General features: G+C 41.7%; 5 protein-coding genes across 8 annotated transcripts; 2 read left to right on the top strand and 3 right to left on the bottom strand.

Annotated features, from left to right (window-relative positions):
- Positions 1–164: 164 nt before the first annotated feature.
- On the top strand, positions 165–2,291 carry RB195_014788 (uncharacterized protein; the record flags this gene model as incomplete). Of its 3 annotated transcripts, none has more annotated exons than XM_064205195.1 (10): positions 165–204; positions 269–429; positions 488–601; positions 655–731; positions 944–1,013; positions 1,323–1,427; positions 1,496–1,624; positions 1,679–1,753; positions 1,895–2,037; positions 2,108–2,291. In XM_064205195.1, 10 exons carry the CDS (start codon positions 165–167, stop codon positions 2,289–2,291), a joined length of 1,098 nt encoding a protein of 365 aa, XP_064061075.1. The 3 variants fall into 3 exon arrangements, with proteins under 3 accessions (XP_064061075.1, XP_064061076.1, XP_064061077.1); XM_064205196.1 differs by having other exon boundaries at positions 944–1,028; XM_064205194.1 differs by lacking the exons at positions 165–204; positions 269–429; positions 488–601; ... (1 more) ...; positions 1,496–1,624; positions 1,679–1,753 and having other exon boundaries at positions 951–1,013.
- A 400-nt stretch (positions 2,292–2,691) lies between these two features.
- RB195_014787 (uncharacterized protein) lies at positions 2,692–8,945 on the top strand (the record flags this gene model as incomplete). Its single annotated transcript, XM_064205193.1, has 11 exons — positions 2,692–2,761; positions 2,844–2,956; positions 5,524–5,643; positions 5,780–5,853; positions 6,547–6,640; positions 6,741–6,851; positions 6,905–7,042; positions 7,689–7,806; positions 7,883–8,003; positions 8,606–8,736; positions 8,788–8,945. The coding sequence occupies 11 exons, from the start codon at positions 2,692–2,694 to the stop codon at positions 8,943–8,945; spliced, it is 1,248 nt and encodes a 415-aa protein (XP_064061074.1).
- Positions 8,946–11,773: 2,828 nt separating this feature from the next.
- RB195_014786 (uncharacterized protein) lies at positions 11,774–12,118 on the bottom strand (the record flags this gene model as incomplete). Of its 2 annotated transcripts, none has more annotated exons than XM_064205191.1 (1): positions 11,774–12,118. In XM_064205191.1, the coding sequence occupies one exon, from the start codon at positions 12,116–12,118 to the stop codon at positions 11,774–11,776; it is 345 nt and encodes a 114-aa protein (XP_064061072.1). The 2 variants fall into 2 exon arrangements, with proteins under 2 accessions (XP_064061072.1, XP_064061073.1); XM_064205192.1 differs by having other exon boundaries at positions 11,774–12,112.
- Positions 12,119–12,504: 386 nt separating this feature from the next.
- Positions 12,505–13,608, bottom strand: RB195_014785 (uncharacterized protein; the record flags this gene model as incomplete). The annotated part of the gene is made up of 1 exon (XM_064205190.1): positions 12,505–13,608. The coding sequence occupies one exon, from the start codon at positions 13,606–13,608 to the stop codon at positions 12,505–12,507; it is 1,104 nt and encodes a 367-aa protein (XP_064061071.1).
- A 108-nt stretch (positions 13,609–13,716) lies between these two features.
- Positions 13,717–14,289, bottom strand: RB195_014784 (uncharacterized protein; the record flags this gene model as incomplete). Its single annotated transcript, XM_064205189.1, has 1 exon — positions 13,717–14,289. The coding sequence occupies one exon, from the start codon at positions 14,287–14,289 to the stop codon at positions 13,717–13,719; it is 573 nt and encodes a 190-aa protein (XP_064061070.1).
- Between the last annotated feature and the right edge of the window lie 353 nt (positions 14,290–14,642).

The raw sequence follows: 14,642 nt of genomic DNA, 5'->3' as shown, positions 1-14,642 counted from the left end.
TCAAAGCTATTGCGAGGCTGGGTGCACTTATAAACAGGGACTCAACAAAAAACCTCACTAATGTGGAAGCTCGACAGTGGTCGTAATTGCGTCCAGAAAGTTGTTCTAAATTATTATTCTGACCAAGAATATGTAATATAATATATCTTTCGTACTTGATTATTATGCGGTTAGGCTGCTCATTGGGTTGGTGCTCTGGTAGAGGTAAAGTTGTTTCTTGTCCTCCGTATATCCTAAGTTTTGAAGATTTGGAAAGGTTTATGTTTAGCCGCCTCGTCTTTGTCAAACAGTCCACTCAGCTACGAAATTAACTACCAGTTTAGCAATGAGTTCATAGACAGTCACCAAGAGCAAATATCTCTGTGGAATTTGTCACTTCTGAAAGCACAAGAATGTCGCGCTCAAACCGCGAGAAGAAATCGTCTTAATGTGTGCCAAGCTTTATGTATTTTCAATCTTGATGACTTTTAAATTGCTCTCTGTTCAGGTGGACCGATATTTATCACATCTCAGAAGTGTCTTTTGCAATAAACGACGTTCTATCATACCTATCGGAAGCAGCGTGAACGGCTTGAACGGGAAGAATTCCGACTTGGATTTAGTTCGTTTCTGCTCTCCATACAGATTTTATACTAACTTTGACTCACAATTAAGGTAGTAATTACTGACCATGACACATCGAGAAGAACGAAGTTTTCTGAAAAGTTCAAGGCGAGTGAACACTTTCGAAGGTGCTGCTTTTCTCTTCTTTCCTCATTATCCAGCTCGTACTTCTGCTTTACGCGAATGCGATAGTTCACTCGATTGAATTAATCTGTGATGACTCAGTAATTTCTCTCTTGTTGAGCATACCATGAATCTGCGCATACACAACAGCATCTTACTGGACTGAGTTCATAAATGAGCTGGATTCTGATTTCTAGTTATCTCCTTTTATTTTCAGGAAGCAGATGAATGCTGTAGCTGGCATACTGATTAATGCTAAACTAGTCGATCCTGCGTCGCTTCAACAGGTTTTATTCTCCAATGTCAGATTTTTTCTCTTTTTTTTTCCTTTGTTTCGCCGGCAGATATTAAATCGGTCCTTTGAACTGCTGATAAGTATGAAGCCAAATACCCGCTTTATTTCTAAACTACATATGTATTAAACACCACGTAATCCTTGATTTTGTTCTTCACTCACACTAAGCAACAAAAGAATAGCGTTTTCTTTTTGGTTGAAATGGTTCACTACGTTTTATACCTATCTAAGCTATTAGTTACAACACTTTTCCGTTGGCTCTACACATTTGTTTATCTGTCATTTGTTGTGTACCTTTAAGGTGCCCGTATTAAAGTTCAGAAATCGTGATGGTATTATGGTGGATCTTCAGTTTAATAATGTCGGTACTATTCGATCTTCTCTATTCGTGAGAACCTGTGTTCAGGTTTGTTTCAGTTTTTACTAAGTAAGGCTCTCGTGTTAGTAATCAGAACTACTTCTTCCTACTTACAGTTCAGCTTTATCGTTCCAGTTGTGGTTCACTGGATCAATTCATTTTTTGATGTTATTAAACTCAAGAATAGCCGTCATGGACTTTTTTCTACTTATCATTTGAATATGCTTGCTTTGCATTTTCTTCAGGTAGATTTTTTCTATTCATTAATCAAATTTCATAAGTTTGATTGGATTTTGAAGAGCTCTTCCTTCGAATTTCTGCCGGATATCATCTCTTCATGTTCGATGTTACGACCATGTGCACCATGGGAGGATGTTGCTGAAATACTCACTGCAAAGGGCAGTATCTTTCTTCATATAGACAAGTGATGATAGAGTCAATTACGAGACAGATCCTACTTAATAACCTTAACGTGACCTACTTTGCAATGCGTGAATGTACTCTATATTCTTTAGGATGCAGAAATGCTCGTTATCAGCGACAATCACAAATGCTATAAAATTTCACCTGCAGAAGTCATCATTAAAATGATAGACTATTATAGTCAACTGGATTTAAATAACATCTCTATTGATATTTGCGGGAAAACCTACAAACGGTTAGATTTTTTTGAAACATTGCAAGAATAAGTGAAGAAATCTGATAAGCTAACAAGACAAATGTTTCAGGATAGCGGACAATGCTGAGGACACGTTTATACAGCTGATAGATCCATATTTCCCCGAAGATACTTCCCCACACGCCAGATGTACTGTACGAAATGGTCCTTCTCTTGTACAACAAGCCTTTACTGCATTAAGATCTGAATTATTGGCTGGTAAAAAGTCCAAATTTTTCCGAAGCACGACATGAAGGTTTCCTGGAAGGTTTTTGTTCTGCGGAGCAGAAGGAATTTTAATGAATCCAGTACTCTCGTCCTAATGAAAATGACTAGACCCCTTCGTCTTTTCATCGTAGTGTTTTATTGTAGCGAAGACAGCTCATTCTTCATATTCGTCACCTCTTTTAAATTTGTAAATATGCTTTTTGTTCAATGAACGATCTCGGGTTCGAGTGCAGTGTTGTTTGTTGTGAGGGTAATGACCGCCTTTCCCAGTGTTGTCAGTGTTACAGGGTTGTCAAGGTTGCTTTTATGCCAACTTATCGAAGTAATAATGAATTTTTGCGATACGTGAGGGTTTACAGTAAGAATACCGGCAACGAATAGATTGTGTGTTATCTCGAGTTTGCTGCCGAATGAACGAAGCTGATTATGGTGTGTAAGTCCATAGCACGCCGTCTAGCGGCGAACTCCAAAACAACGATAATGGAGCTGAAAGAAAGTTAGTTATTTTGTACTTGCTCTCACTGAAGTTGTGCTATTATTCCTTTTCACCCTGTTGGATCTTTGTGGCTCTGTTGCAGGACGAGGTAGTACTACCTTTTTCGAGAATGTCAAAGCGCGGCACAGTAAGCGTCTTGATGCGCTAGAAAGAAAACTGGAAGGATCTGACAAGGAAGGATGTCCTGCCTCGAATGTATGCCGTTTAATTCACAATTTACCTCGTTGTGCTAATTCTTTCCTTTTTGAACTCTCCTTAAAATGGGCGAAAGGTGACCTCACTCGTTTAAATGCAACTGTGTACTGAGTTACAACGCAGGGAAGATCAAACAAAACAAAGAAGAAGACCTTTTCCAAGCAAATAGAACACAAAAATGACGATGGGCCGCGGAACAATCTTTGGCTCTTTGTCATTATCGACATGTTAGAATTTCTTAGCAGGATTATTTACTGCATTAGTTAAAACACATTTTGAAACGCTTTTCAAAGAACAATGTTGAAGTTGAAGGTATCATTATCATGCTACATAGTAACGGGATTATTCTCCATGGTTTGGACTATGCAAAGAGTAATTGGAACGTTGTATAATCAGTTATAAATTGGAGTAATTGAACCGTTTTATAACCGTGGACCCTGCACGTGTTGCGTTTCACCTCTATGACTTGTTCTCGCGTGTATTTCCCAGTACGTTTGCCTCAGATTTGTAGCATGCCTTCTTCAGAAACTGGAAACACACATACAAACAGCACTTTGAGTACTAGCAAACAGTTTACATGTTCTGACTTGAAACGTTATCTTTATCCGTACGATGATGTTCACTCATTTTATGTTAAAATATCATACTGCGATAACTGTTGTTATCGACGGAGTGGTTGAAGCTGAAGTTTGAATGACTTCCAAATGTATTGGGGGTACAAATAAGTTTTGAGGGATTTACGAAGGGTGTCGCAACTAGCACTAAACAGCGTCGGACCATCCTGTAACTACATTCATTTTAAGGCGTCATCGTTTCTCTTTATAAATCAGTAATATGTCATTTTGCCAAAGTATAAACAATCTCTCTTTTTGTACTGTAACTATGTCAACCTTTGTCCCAAGAAAACACAAATTACGGAAAGCGCTGCTTTTTTGTTCTAATTTGAAGAAAATGCAGCTGACGGACATGGATTGTTGTGTGAAGAATATAAGGAAACATGTTCCACCAATAAAACATGTGAACAGTGATTCTGGGGTTCTGAAAGCGACATCAGCGACAAAAAAAAAACGCGAACGGAGGCGGGTAAAGTTTAAAGACGCTGAGGTGGAGGCTCTATTAGACCAAGACTTATGCCAAACTCAAGAGGAGCTTGCTGAAACCTTGGAAGTGACTCACCCGGCAATTTAAAGCCTTTTCACGGCCAAACCGAATATTCATGGCAAAAGGCTAATGCTACGGATCTGGTGGGACCATTTCGGAGTGATCTGCTATATGCTACTCCAACCTAACGAAACCATCACTAGCGAACGTTACCAACAAAAATTGATGCAACTGAGCCAGCATCAAAGCTCAAACGCCCCCAATATGCCAAAATGCATAACAAAATAATTTTACAGCAGGATAATACTCGGCCATATGTTGCAAAAATCGTAAGGGATACTTTGAAGTCGATTCAATGTCCTATCCTTCCGGCTGTATTCACCAGACATTGCTCCTTCCGATTACCAGTTGTTTCTGTCGATGACCTATAGCCTGACCGAACTGCTCTTCGCTTCTTACGAAGAAACCAGACCTTTTTGTCACCTCAAAAGAGGAGAAATTTTTCAACACGGAATCCGTATGCCGCTTTAAAGATGAAGAAAAGTCGTAGCTAACGACATATGATACTTTGAATGCAATACATTGTACCAGCTTCCGTGAATAAAGCTTCAAAGTTAGAAAAAAAAACCTCAAAACTTATTTGTATCCCCAATAGAATTGACTCATCCGGATCGATATTGGCCGCAATTTTTTTGTTTCCATTTTCTTGCTTTTCTTTCTGGTTTTTTCATCTTTCAGGTTTCTTTTCTTTTGTATTTCTGTTACGTTTGGTGTGTTTGCCTTTGTTATATATTATATCTGTATTGTTCTAAATTACTGTTTTGTTTTTGTGAACAAACAGAAAAGTTAGCGAACATAACTTAAAAGACGGAAAAACCAGAAGGGAAAGCAGAAAAAAAAAGTTGAAACAAACACAAAATTGCCGCAAATATCAATTCGGCGTCAATTTGGCAAACTGCGAATCAGACAGCTCGCAGTATGAATATGATAATGTGAATACCGCATATATGGGTGTAACCAATATTTGGATATAGGAATGTGTCGAAAGAATATATGTAGGGGTGAAGGGTCTGAATACACTCCGAATGTAGTACTGAGGCTTTTGAGAAAAGAACCATGAAATTATCACTTCAATTCATGACCTTTTCATGAACGTTTATTTCTATACAAAAAAAAAACGAAAAAAAGAAACGTCGTTAGAAAAAGTACACTTATTGTTTACAAAAAGCCAATAATTTAATTTATATCTTTTAATGAAAATTTCATTTAATCTCTTTTAAAGAAGAAGCGTGCACCACAAGGAGTCTGATGTCCGGCTTAAACCCGAAGTTCAGACTGGTATTAGAATAGCCATGTCGCATTTGCTTCTTTTTCATTGGTGATGTCTTTCATTAGAAGATTCATTCTCCTTTCAACTCAACAATATTTGTCTCCTGCATATTTTCCTATAATCAATCAGTTTTCAGGAACTAATCCAAAATATTCTGAGTTCACTGCGCGAGCGGATACTTTCCAACGATTGCCGCTTTGTTCAAGTCGGCTCATCAGTTAATGGACTATGTTCTGGCGACTCCGATATTGATTTGGTATGAGAAATAGGTTAAATATTTTACTTCGACCTTAAGGGATTAATCTTGTATGTTCAGCAACTTTCTTCTAAGACGGAAATGCGTAAACCTACCGGACATTGTCTTAGTTTTGGGAAATCATCAAAACTTTAAGGTCTTCTTCCCCATGAATGCAGCTAAAAGGGACAAATTCTTCAAAGATTTCCATGGTAATGGAGACTTCAAGATGTAAGTTTGAACAATGTTAATGTTGATGTTCGTTGTGAGTTTTTTTCTAAAACTGGAGTATACTATCACGACAACATCTAGTTCGTACAAATATAACCACGTCAAGCGCTTAACATTAAAACTTTGCCATTGATCAATCGGGCCAAAACGACAGGAAGCACGGTACTGATGCGTAAGCGGCGCGGTGGTAGTAGCGGTTGGAATAGAGACCATCGCGAAGTGCAACGATGAGCGGTGGGATCCCTTTTCTATCGTGACTGCTACTCTACATCGCGCCGATTCGAACGCAACCGCAACTGCATCGCTTCATGTCCTTTTGATCTTACTATGTTTGGGATGTGCTCGATTTCAATACGGAAACACAGAGGCTTCATGGACGCGTATGGTCTTTTCAGTGACTTCTGGGACAATCAGTGTATCAAACTAGTTTCTTTATCCTCGCAAATAAATCTGATACCAGATAGTCGACCCCGAGCATGAAAGGCTAGGTTACACTGCACGTTTTATCTGCGTAGTTTCTCTACGAATTACACCCTGAGATGTAGTTCTTTTCAGTGTGTATTAGTGGAAAAACGGAGGGCCTCCAGCTGGATGTCGAAGTCGAAAAAGATTTTTTTTTTGTTTTGACAGTTTAGTGTTCATGTATAAAAGTACTACCTGTCTCTATCTGCGAATCTAATTGTTATCCTACAGGCAGTTCATCTACACCATGTCAAAGTTAATCACTCGCGAGGTTGAGAAGCTTAAAATTCATGTGGAGAGTTGTGTTGTTCTTCATCAGTTACGGGTAGGTTTCGTACTATAAGCCACTTTAAACATACTTACTATGTATATTCACGGGCTTATGTAACATCAAAAGACATTTAATTAATTTTGCATATTTTTAGGTTCCTCTTCTTATTGTACACTTAGAAGATGGTCAAAGTGTAGACATCCAGTTTCCAGACGAACATTTCCAAGCAATTAGGAACACCAATCTGATACGGCACTATGTGGACGTACGAGCTAGTTTGGGTAAATCTGCTATTTTTTTCTAATCCGTGTTCTTTAGTGTGATCATCGACTGTCCCTTCTTTTCTTCTACCTTCGAACCCTTTTCGATGCATTGGACATTCGGAATAGCAAATATGGTCTTCTTTCGTCCTATCACATTCTATTATTAGCAGTTCATTTTTTACAGAGTGAACAGGTGAGTAGCTCTGTTTCCCAGAAATGGGTTTCATTGCTGGTAACAAATTAGTCAGATTACTCGCCTCACATGGTTATGTTTAAATAACTCTTTTCCTCTATATGACTTTATCAGATAAAGGATAAAGGATAAAGTTTCTGGGGTTAATCAATCCGTTTGGGATGCGCCCCCCACGTTCACTTCAATTCAGAATCGTTTGAGGTTCACCAACATGTAACTAGCCTATACAATGACTTGCGGTGGCTAGGCGATATGTCAAGTCAGTGTTTTTATCCTCCCAGACAAGTCTAGTACCAGTTTATCGACTAAGGAGGAATGAAGGGCCTGGTGAGCACTAGGGCGGCTTCGAACCTCCGATCGATCGTGCAGGAAGCGGAACCTCTAACCGTTACAGTACACCCGCCCCTACTCTATCAGATAACGAAATGTTTTGTTAATCTGCCTTGTTCTTTTCGATCCGTTGTTCCTGATTTAGATATAATGACTAACAGATACGGTATTAATAACGATAAACACGGTGTTGTTTTTTTCTATACATTTTTCTTGCTTTAGAATTTATGAATAAGCAGTCTTCTGTTGTTAGTAGTTTCTTTTTCATCGGAATTATTCTGTGACGGATGTATGGTATATAGTATGGTTATTAAAGGCTCTGTCTCCTTGGCCTGTGCTGCCCGTTCTGTGCAAAACACATAATAACCTCGTTGGCGCTCATATCCCCATAGATAACGTGGTATCATTACTAGATTCGCCTCAAGTTCCAGCTGGTATGTCGTCTCGAGTGTTTTTTTTTCTTCAATTCGTTCTCGTCACGGTTGACACTTGAAATTTGATCTGCTTCAGAGTGGAGGTCACATAATCAGATGTCTACTGCTGAACTTGCTGTTAGATTTGTTGACTACTACTCCAATTTCGATATCTCGCAACGCATTATCTATATAGAGAAAGGTATAGCTCCTAGAAGGTGAGCGCCCCCTTATAAAGTAACATTCGGTGTAGTTGGAATCTCTCCACCGGAAAAAGGCAGCTGAGGCGTAAGTTCACAAGTCCTGCATTAAAAAGGCATAAATTCTGGTCTGCACTTGTGAATAAACAGCACTTCTGCGAAATGTCGAACAAACTGATGGACGAGGATTGGAAATAGGACACTTGAAGACACCTCAGAATAAAAGCGCGAAACTCCCTTTATTGGACATATTTTTGTAGGTGTTGGCTCGTTGTGCGCACTGACCACTATAACTGCTGCTGGTCATCATTCTTTCTGAATTTGTTGGGTAAATGTACTTTTTCATAGTTGTAGGTGAGAACTATGCCCATATCTATCTCGAGATTTCGACCTCGAAAATGTCCGCGAGCGCTGCTCTCAAGAACACTAGTGATACGAATATATGTAATATGAATATTTGCCAGTATAACACGAATACTTGTACAAATACAAATATATTTCTGTAACTGCTCCATCTAATTGCATGAATGTTTTTTTTTTGCCGCGTCTCTATACTGTTTCTTCGAAAAGCTGTTTCATTCAAAGGAAGGCAAAGCTCAGAAATTGAAATATCATTCTAGGAGGCAAGTTTCTGGTGAGGTTCACCTGCAGCTGGTGGATCCATACTCCAAGGTGACAGTCTGTAGATCCAGTGCGGCTGCAAGAGCTTTCGCTGATGCAATGTCTTTTTTAAGGAGAAAGATGATCAACGGTTAGCTCCTATTATAATGTTTAGCTCTACAACTACTATAGCATATTCCAGGACATTTTTTGAACACTTTTCCTTCGTTCCCCGAAGCGTCATTATTCAAGGCACAAACGAGATGGCAACCATGGCGGGTTCACGCCCAGGATAAGAAAGTCGTAGTTGACAGAAGGACTCAGGAACAACCACTTGATGTAGAGTTACCAGAGACTTGATCCGAACATTGTGTTGTTTGATATTTCCACAACTGCTGCCCTCATAACTCCTGATTTTCCTGAATATCTGTAAAGATAGGTACAAAAATTCGTTCGTGTGTGTGGAGATTCGGCACTGCCAGGTGTTCTGAAAGAGGATTTTAGCGTCTTTAAAGCTCACTTGTTGTGAATGAAGCATCTATTTCGTTGCAGTGAAAACTTTGAAGTGGAATACGGAGGACTGTTGCTGAAATTTGTTGCGTGCTTCGATTAAAGAAATTCCTGACAGTTACGCGTTATTCCAAATGACGTTAAATTAGTGTGATGTGCCAGTATTTGCGGGATTATACAGTTTAATTTTTTACAAGTGATGTAACTGGCGTTGTGCTTGTTTACATACTGCAATAAAATTCATCCTTATGTGTTCATTAGGGTGTTGTTAGAAAACAGCTTCGAACGGTGTATAAACTTAATGTTTTGATTTTTCGAAGAAGTCTAATACCAATTTAACCCACAAGGGATGAAAGGCGTGGCTGCCTTTGTGAGGGAAGGGGGATTCCGAATCGTCAAGTGTGCACTTGCAGCGGACCTCTTACCACTGTGTGACACTGTACTGATAAAAAAAAATATTCTCACCCAAAGTAGGCCTACAGAGTCTACTCACTCATTAGATCGATTTTACTGTCCACTATGAAATCTTTCTTGCGGATTATTATGAACATTAACTTTTCGTATGCATGCACGAGGTACCGTATCCGTAATGTGTGTGCCGACAGTACCGTGCTCTATATGACGTATGATTCATTTAAAGGCATCACCCCACGAATCTGACGTGGTATGGATTTTCGTGGCCAAACACTATACGAGGGCGTAGATTGCAAGAACGGGTGGGATCTCGCTCATATCTCCCTGCATCACTATAAACAGCCGGCTTCGGAATGCGGTTCTTTACGACGTCCTATATTCCAACGTGCCACCCTTACCCCGTTCCCTCTCCTACGATTTGTGAAATGAAATTGCCCGTCGGGGCGTCCTAATAGATTTCCGACAAATCACAGTCGGGGCAACGGTGGTGCGCTGCGATAGAACCGCATTCCGAAGCCGTCTGTTTACAGTGATGCAGGGAGAGATGTGCGGAACTACCCCTGTATTTATAATCTACGACCCGATATAGGTGTACTCCAATGAAAATCCATACCACGTCAGATTCGTGGGGTGATGTCTTCAAACATCATGAACAGATAAGACAAATATGACTAGCGCAGCAGATACGCCGATGTTAGGGAGAAAGTGCTCCTAGCTCTCTTTAGTATTATTACTATTATTAAGAGATATGTATCTAAGAGACATTAAACACATGTATACAAACATGCAATAAATTCTTTTTCGAAATTGTTTTCTCCTAACATAAAGATCACCACCGTATTTGATATAAGTGGCAAGTTCTCGTCGATTTAACTTCGTCAAAAAAGCTTCAGACATAGACATTCCAATCAATACCAGCAGTGAAAAGATGGAGAAGATACGATACATTTTACTGTACACAATATTTGAAAAGCATTCGAATTCTAATGTATTTTCTATAAAATCCTTCGAAGTAAATCAGTTATGAATCGCCACTTTCCAGCTAAGTGAAACCCTCCACGGAAACTACCCATGTTCCAGTTATGCTAAAAAAAAAATCAAGGCTAATTTTCGACACTGCCGTCAGGTTTTATCTGCTTGCCCTGCTGGAAATGTGAGACTATCTGAGTAATTTAACCAGTAATATGTCAATATAGTAATAGTATAGAAATACTTCAACAAGCAAGCGTAAATAAATCGAAAACACCAACATATAAACACCGTGATAATGTGGCGACAACTATTTCAAACAACCACTCTGCCTTAGGGCTCATGTCAAGAAACTAGTTCAATTTACGAAGTATATTCACATGGGCATCAGAAAACAGCAATCCAGTAGTTAAAATCCCACAAATTAATTTGCATTCCTAGCAAATTAATCGTAACTTAAGCCAGAACGAACTAGTCAGTCAGGTCAGGGTGAACTTGGTGGGTGGAATTCAGGAGTGAGGGCATCAACTTTTGCTATTCTTGAATCAACGACAAGATGATTTATCCCACCGGGCCGTCGTGCTCTCTAAAGCTATGAAAATTAACATCTCGCTCATACCAACAACATTAAGAACATTCAATTTGAATAGCCTACTTTTGAATACCTTCGAGTTTGGACTAGACATAACTTCAGCAGAAAGTTAATTAAACTCGTATCTAAACTTACACCCGGCTGCGGGAGGCTCCGACCTTTGGACCAATGCTATCGCGTCACGAAATTCAAAATGGTACACCGAGTAACTACTACCTCTGTTGTTTCAGAGGGATAAGCTTATAGAAAGAAAAATGAAAGAAAAAAGAAGAAAATGAGTGCATTACGATGTTTTGTGCACTCTTACCATGAAATAAACGAGGAGAATATCACAGTAAACTTTAATCCAAGAAAGAAAAGAAATATGATCTCCGAATTTCAAACTGAATAGGGGACGGAATTACTTACTTACTTAGATACTTAGATGGCCCGTCTTCACTGGACGTGCGGGCCCCAGCATCTCTTCCACTCATTTCGTTCCCTCGCCATTGTCATCCAAGATGTTCTCAAGCTTCGTGAGTGACGTTGACGAGGTCCTTGAGCCGTATCCAGCTGAGCTCTCAGCTGGTCCATCCGTGTAGCGAACACGTCACTCCATCTCGTTGGCGGTCTCCCTCGGGGGCGCTTAGCGCCCCTTGGGATCCACTCTAGCGTTCTTTTAGTCCATCTATCGTCGATTCTTCTCATGATGTGACCGGCCCATCTATGTTTTGCTTTCGATACATATTCCGCTGGGTCGCGAAAGACGGGACATTCCTCTTAAGTCGGAGCTGCGAAGACCGGCTAGGTGTTGTGTGCGCCGGTTAAACTTCAGGAGACATCTCTCAAGGGCTCTGTGGGTAGTAAGTAGCTTCCTAGACATGGCAGCGGTGTCTGCCCACGTCTCCGCTGCGTAACAGAGCACTGGAAGGACTGTCGAGTCGAACAGATGGGCACGAAGATCTTGGTCCGTCAGTTGGTCCGTAGCTTCCCTGACGGCTGCGAATGCTGCCCATGCTGCTCTCATTCTTCTATTCAGTTCTTCCTTCAAGTCGTTTTCCATGTTCATAGAACGTCCGAGACGAATGACGAAGTTTCCACGATTTAGGAGCCTTCAAGTTGTACTCCTCCGTCCTCGCAGTGGGCGTTCTTCATGAACTGTGCCTTCTTTCTGTTTATTCGTAGTCCTATTCTCTTCCCTGCTTCGTTCAATTCGTTGAGCATCGTTTCTGCTTCATTGGTACTGCTCGAAAAGAGAACGATATCGTCCGCGAAACGAAGGTTCGAGAGAAATCTTCCATCAACACGTATGTCCCTTTCTTCCCAGGAAAGTGATTTCATTATCCATTGCAATGCAGCCGTAAACAGCTTCGGCGATATAGTATCGCCTTGTCGTACCCCATTTCCAATGGGTATGGTGAGAGGGCGGTGGAAAAACTGTATCTTAGTCGTGTATCAATCGTAGCAATTGGCTAATGTCCTCACATACGACGCGTCCACACCTTGATCGACCAGCGCTGACAGTATTGCATTCGTTTCTACGCTATCAAAGGCTTTCTTATAGTCGACGAAGGTTAGAACAAAGGGCAGGCGGTATTCCCGGCAAACCTCTATGACCCTCGACACGGTCTGGATGTGGTCCAAGCAGCTGAACCCCTGGCGGAATCCAGCTTGTTCTTGAGGGTGGGCTTCATCCAGCGTCCTAGATATGCGTGTTAGGATGATCTTGGTAAATATTTTGTACAACACGCTCAGCAAGCATATCGAACAGTAGTTCCGAAGGTCCTCTCGGTCACCTTTCTTATGGATAAGAACGGTTCGCGAGGTCTTCCACTGGTCTGGGATCCTTTCTTTCTGAAGATAGGATGTCATGTGCGCTGCTGAGATTACATGAAGCGGATGGCCACCAGCCCGAAGAAAGTCTGCTGATATAAAATCAGGTCCGGGGGCTGTGCCAGGCTTCATGCCCTTGATAGCGACTCGTACTTCCGAAGGGAGAATCCGTGGTGGAGCTTCGCCAGTGGGGATGATTGGGCTTGACACAGGAGTTGATGAACGGAAAAGGTTCGAGTAGAACCTCTCCGTAATGATTTCCATCTCACGACGAGAAGACGTGCGAGTCCCGTCTTCGCTCAGCAAGGTTGCTAGCGGAATATTATATTCGCGGAGATCCCTGCGGCACTTCTTTAGACTCGTTCTTCTTTGTGCTGCTTCCAGAATCTTCTTCTGCCTGTACTTCATAAGATCCTCCTGCAACGCTTTTCTGCAGCTAGTGTTTGCTACTAACCGCTCAATGTGCGATGCATTCGGATCAAGCCTCAAAGTCCTTCTTCTTTCCAACAATGCATTGGCGGTCTTCGAAATTCGATCCAAGTTTGTCGTGCGCGGCTTCGAGGCACGTTCAGCACAGGCTCGTAATCCTCTGAGCAGCATCTCGTAGTCCACGTTTGGGTCTTCCTCGATGTGCCAGTCACCTTGGGACAAAGAGTCCTCGAGTATGCAACAGTCGTAGACGACTTCTTTTCTCCTTCGTTGCCGATAGCAGAAGTTCTTTTCCATCGTGTGGCTAAGTCGTATTTTCGCACGAAGGAGACGGTGATCAGAACCACCGATCTCCGCACGAGTCGCGCCATTGGGCGATTCCCATGTCCACCGACGATGATCTTTTCATGAAAAGAGAGTCCCCATGAAAGAGGCGGACATCCCGGCGAGACAATTGCCATTTTCATTCCGGTCCTCTAGTCTAAATCTTTCGATCGTGTATTCCACTTCTGTAGCCATTCCTAGTTTTGCGTTGAAGTCTCCGACAACGAATTTGTAGAAGGACTTCTCGTTGCGGATCACTTCCTCCATCTCCTCGCTAAACGCTTCCAATTCGGAATTTTCATCAGCTGCTGATGTTGGTGAGTAGCAGTTGATGATACTGATGGGTTTTTGGCGTAGAGGACGGAGGAGAAGAATGCCCAGACGAAATGGCAGGATCTGGTGAGAATCGGCAAGATGGACGACAGATGGGTGCACAGCAAAACCGACACTGCCTACATTTCGCGACGGAACCTTCTCTCCACGAATGACGAGTGTACTGTCATTCATCTGTCGTATGCCGCTCCTTCTACAGTTGGTCTCCTGTAGGGAAATCACGTGAAATTTGATACGCTCTCCAGCTCCGAGAAGAGCATGCAGGTTAGCGTCTGTGGACGCTGTTCTCGTGTTGTAAGTACACAGTCTGAGACAGTTCATGGCGAGTCGGTCGTCCGTCGCCCTGGTCCAGAATCAAAGACGTCCTGAGCCACCTGAGATTTTATCGCCTCTCACCGGTCGCCATACCGTCCGACGTCTGAGACGTGTGCAGGGGCAGTGAATATGCTGGAGTGGCAAGAAGACTTTTCCCCAAACTAAGCAGCCATACCACGGCGAGCTTAGCTTTCACCACAGGTCGTCGCCCAACTTATATGGATCAGGGAACCACCTTGCGACATTTTGCCAAGACGGTGGTGAATCTTAGCAGTGGTTTACTCTTAGCTAGGCTTCCGATTCCGAGAAGTCGGAATGTCAGATATGTCGAACTCCTTCTCAGCTTGGGAGACCCTGCC

Source organism: Necator americanus, chromosome V, assembly GCF_031761385.1.
Source record: "Necator americanus strain Aroian chromosome V, whole genome shotgun sequence".
NCBI lineage: Eukaryota > Metazoa > Nematoda > Chromadorea > Rhabditida > Ancylostomatidae > Necator > Necator americanus.
Note: the sequence above shows the minus strand (reverse complement) of the source record. Positions and strands in the feature narration are given on the sequence as shown.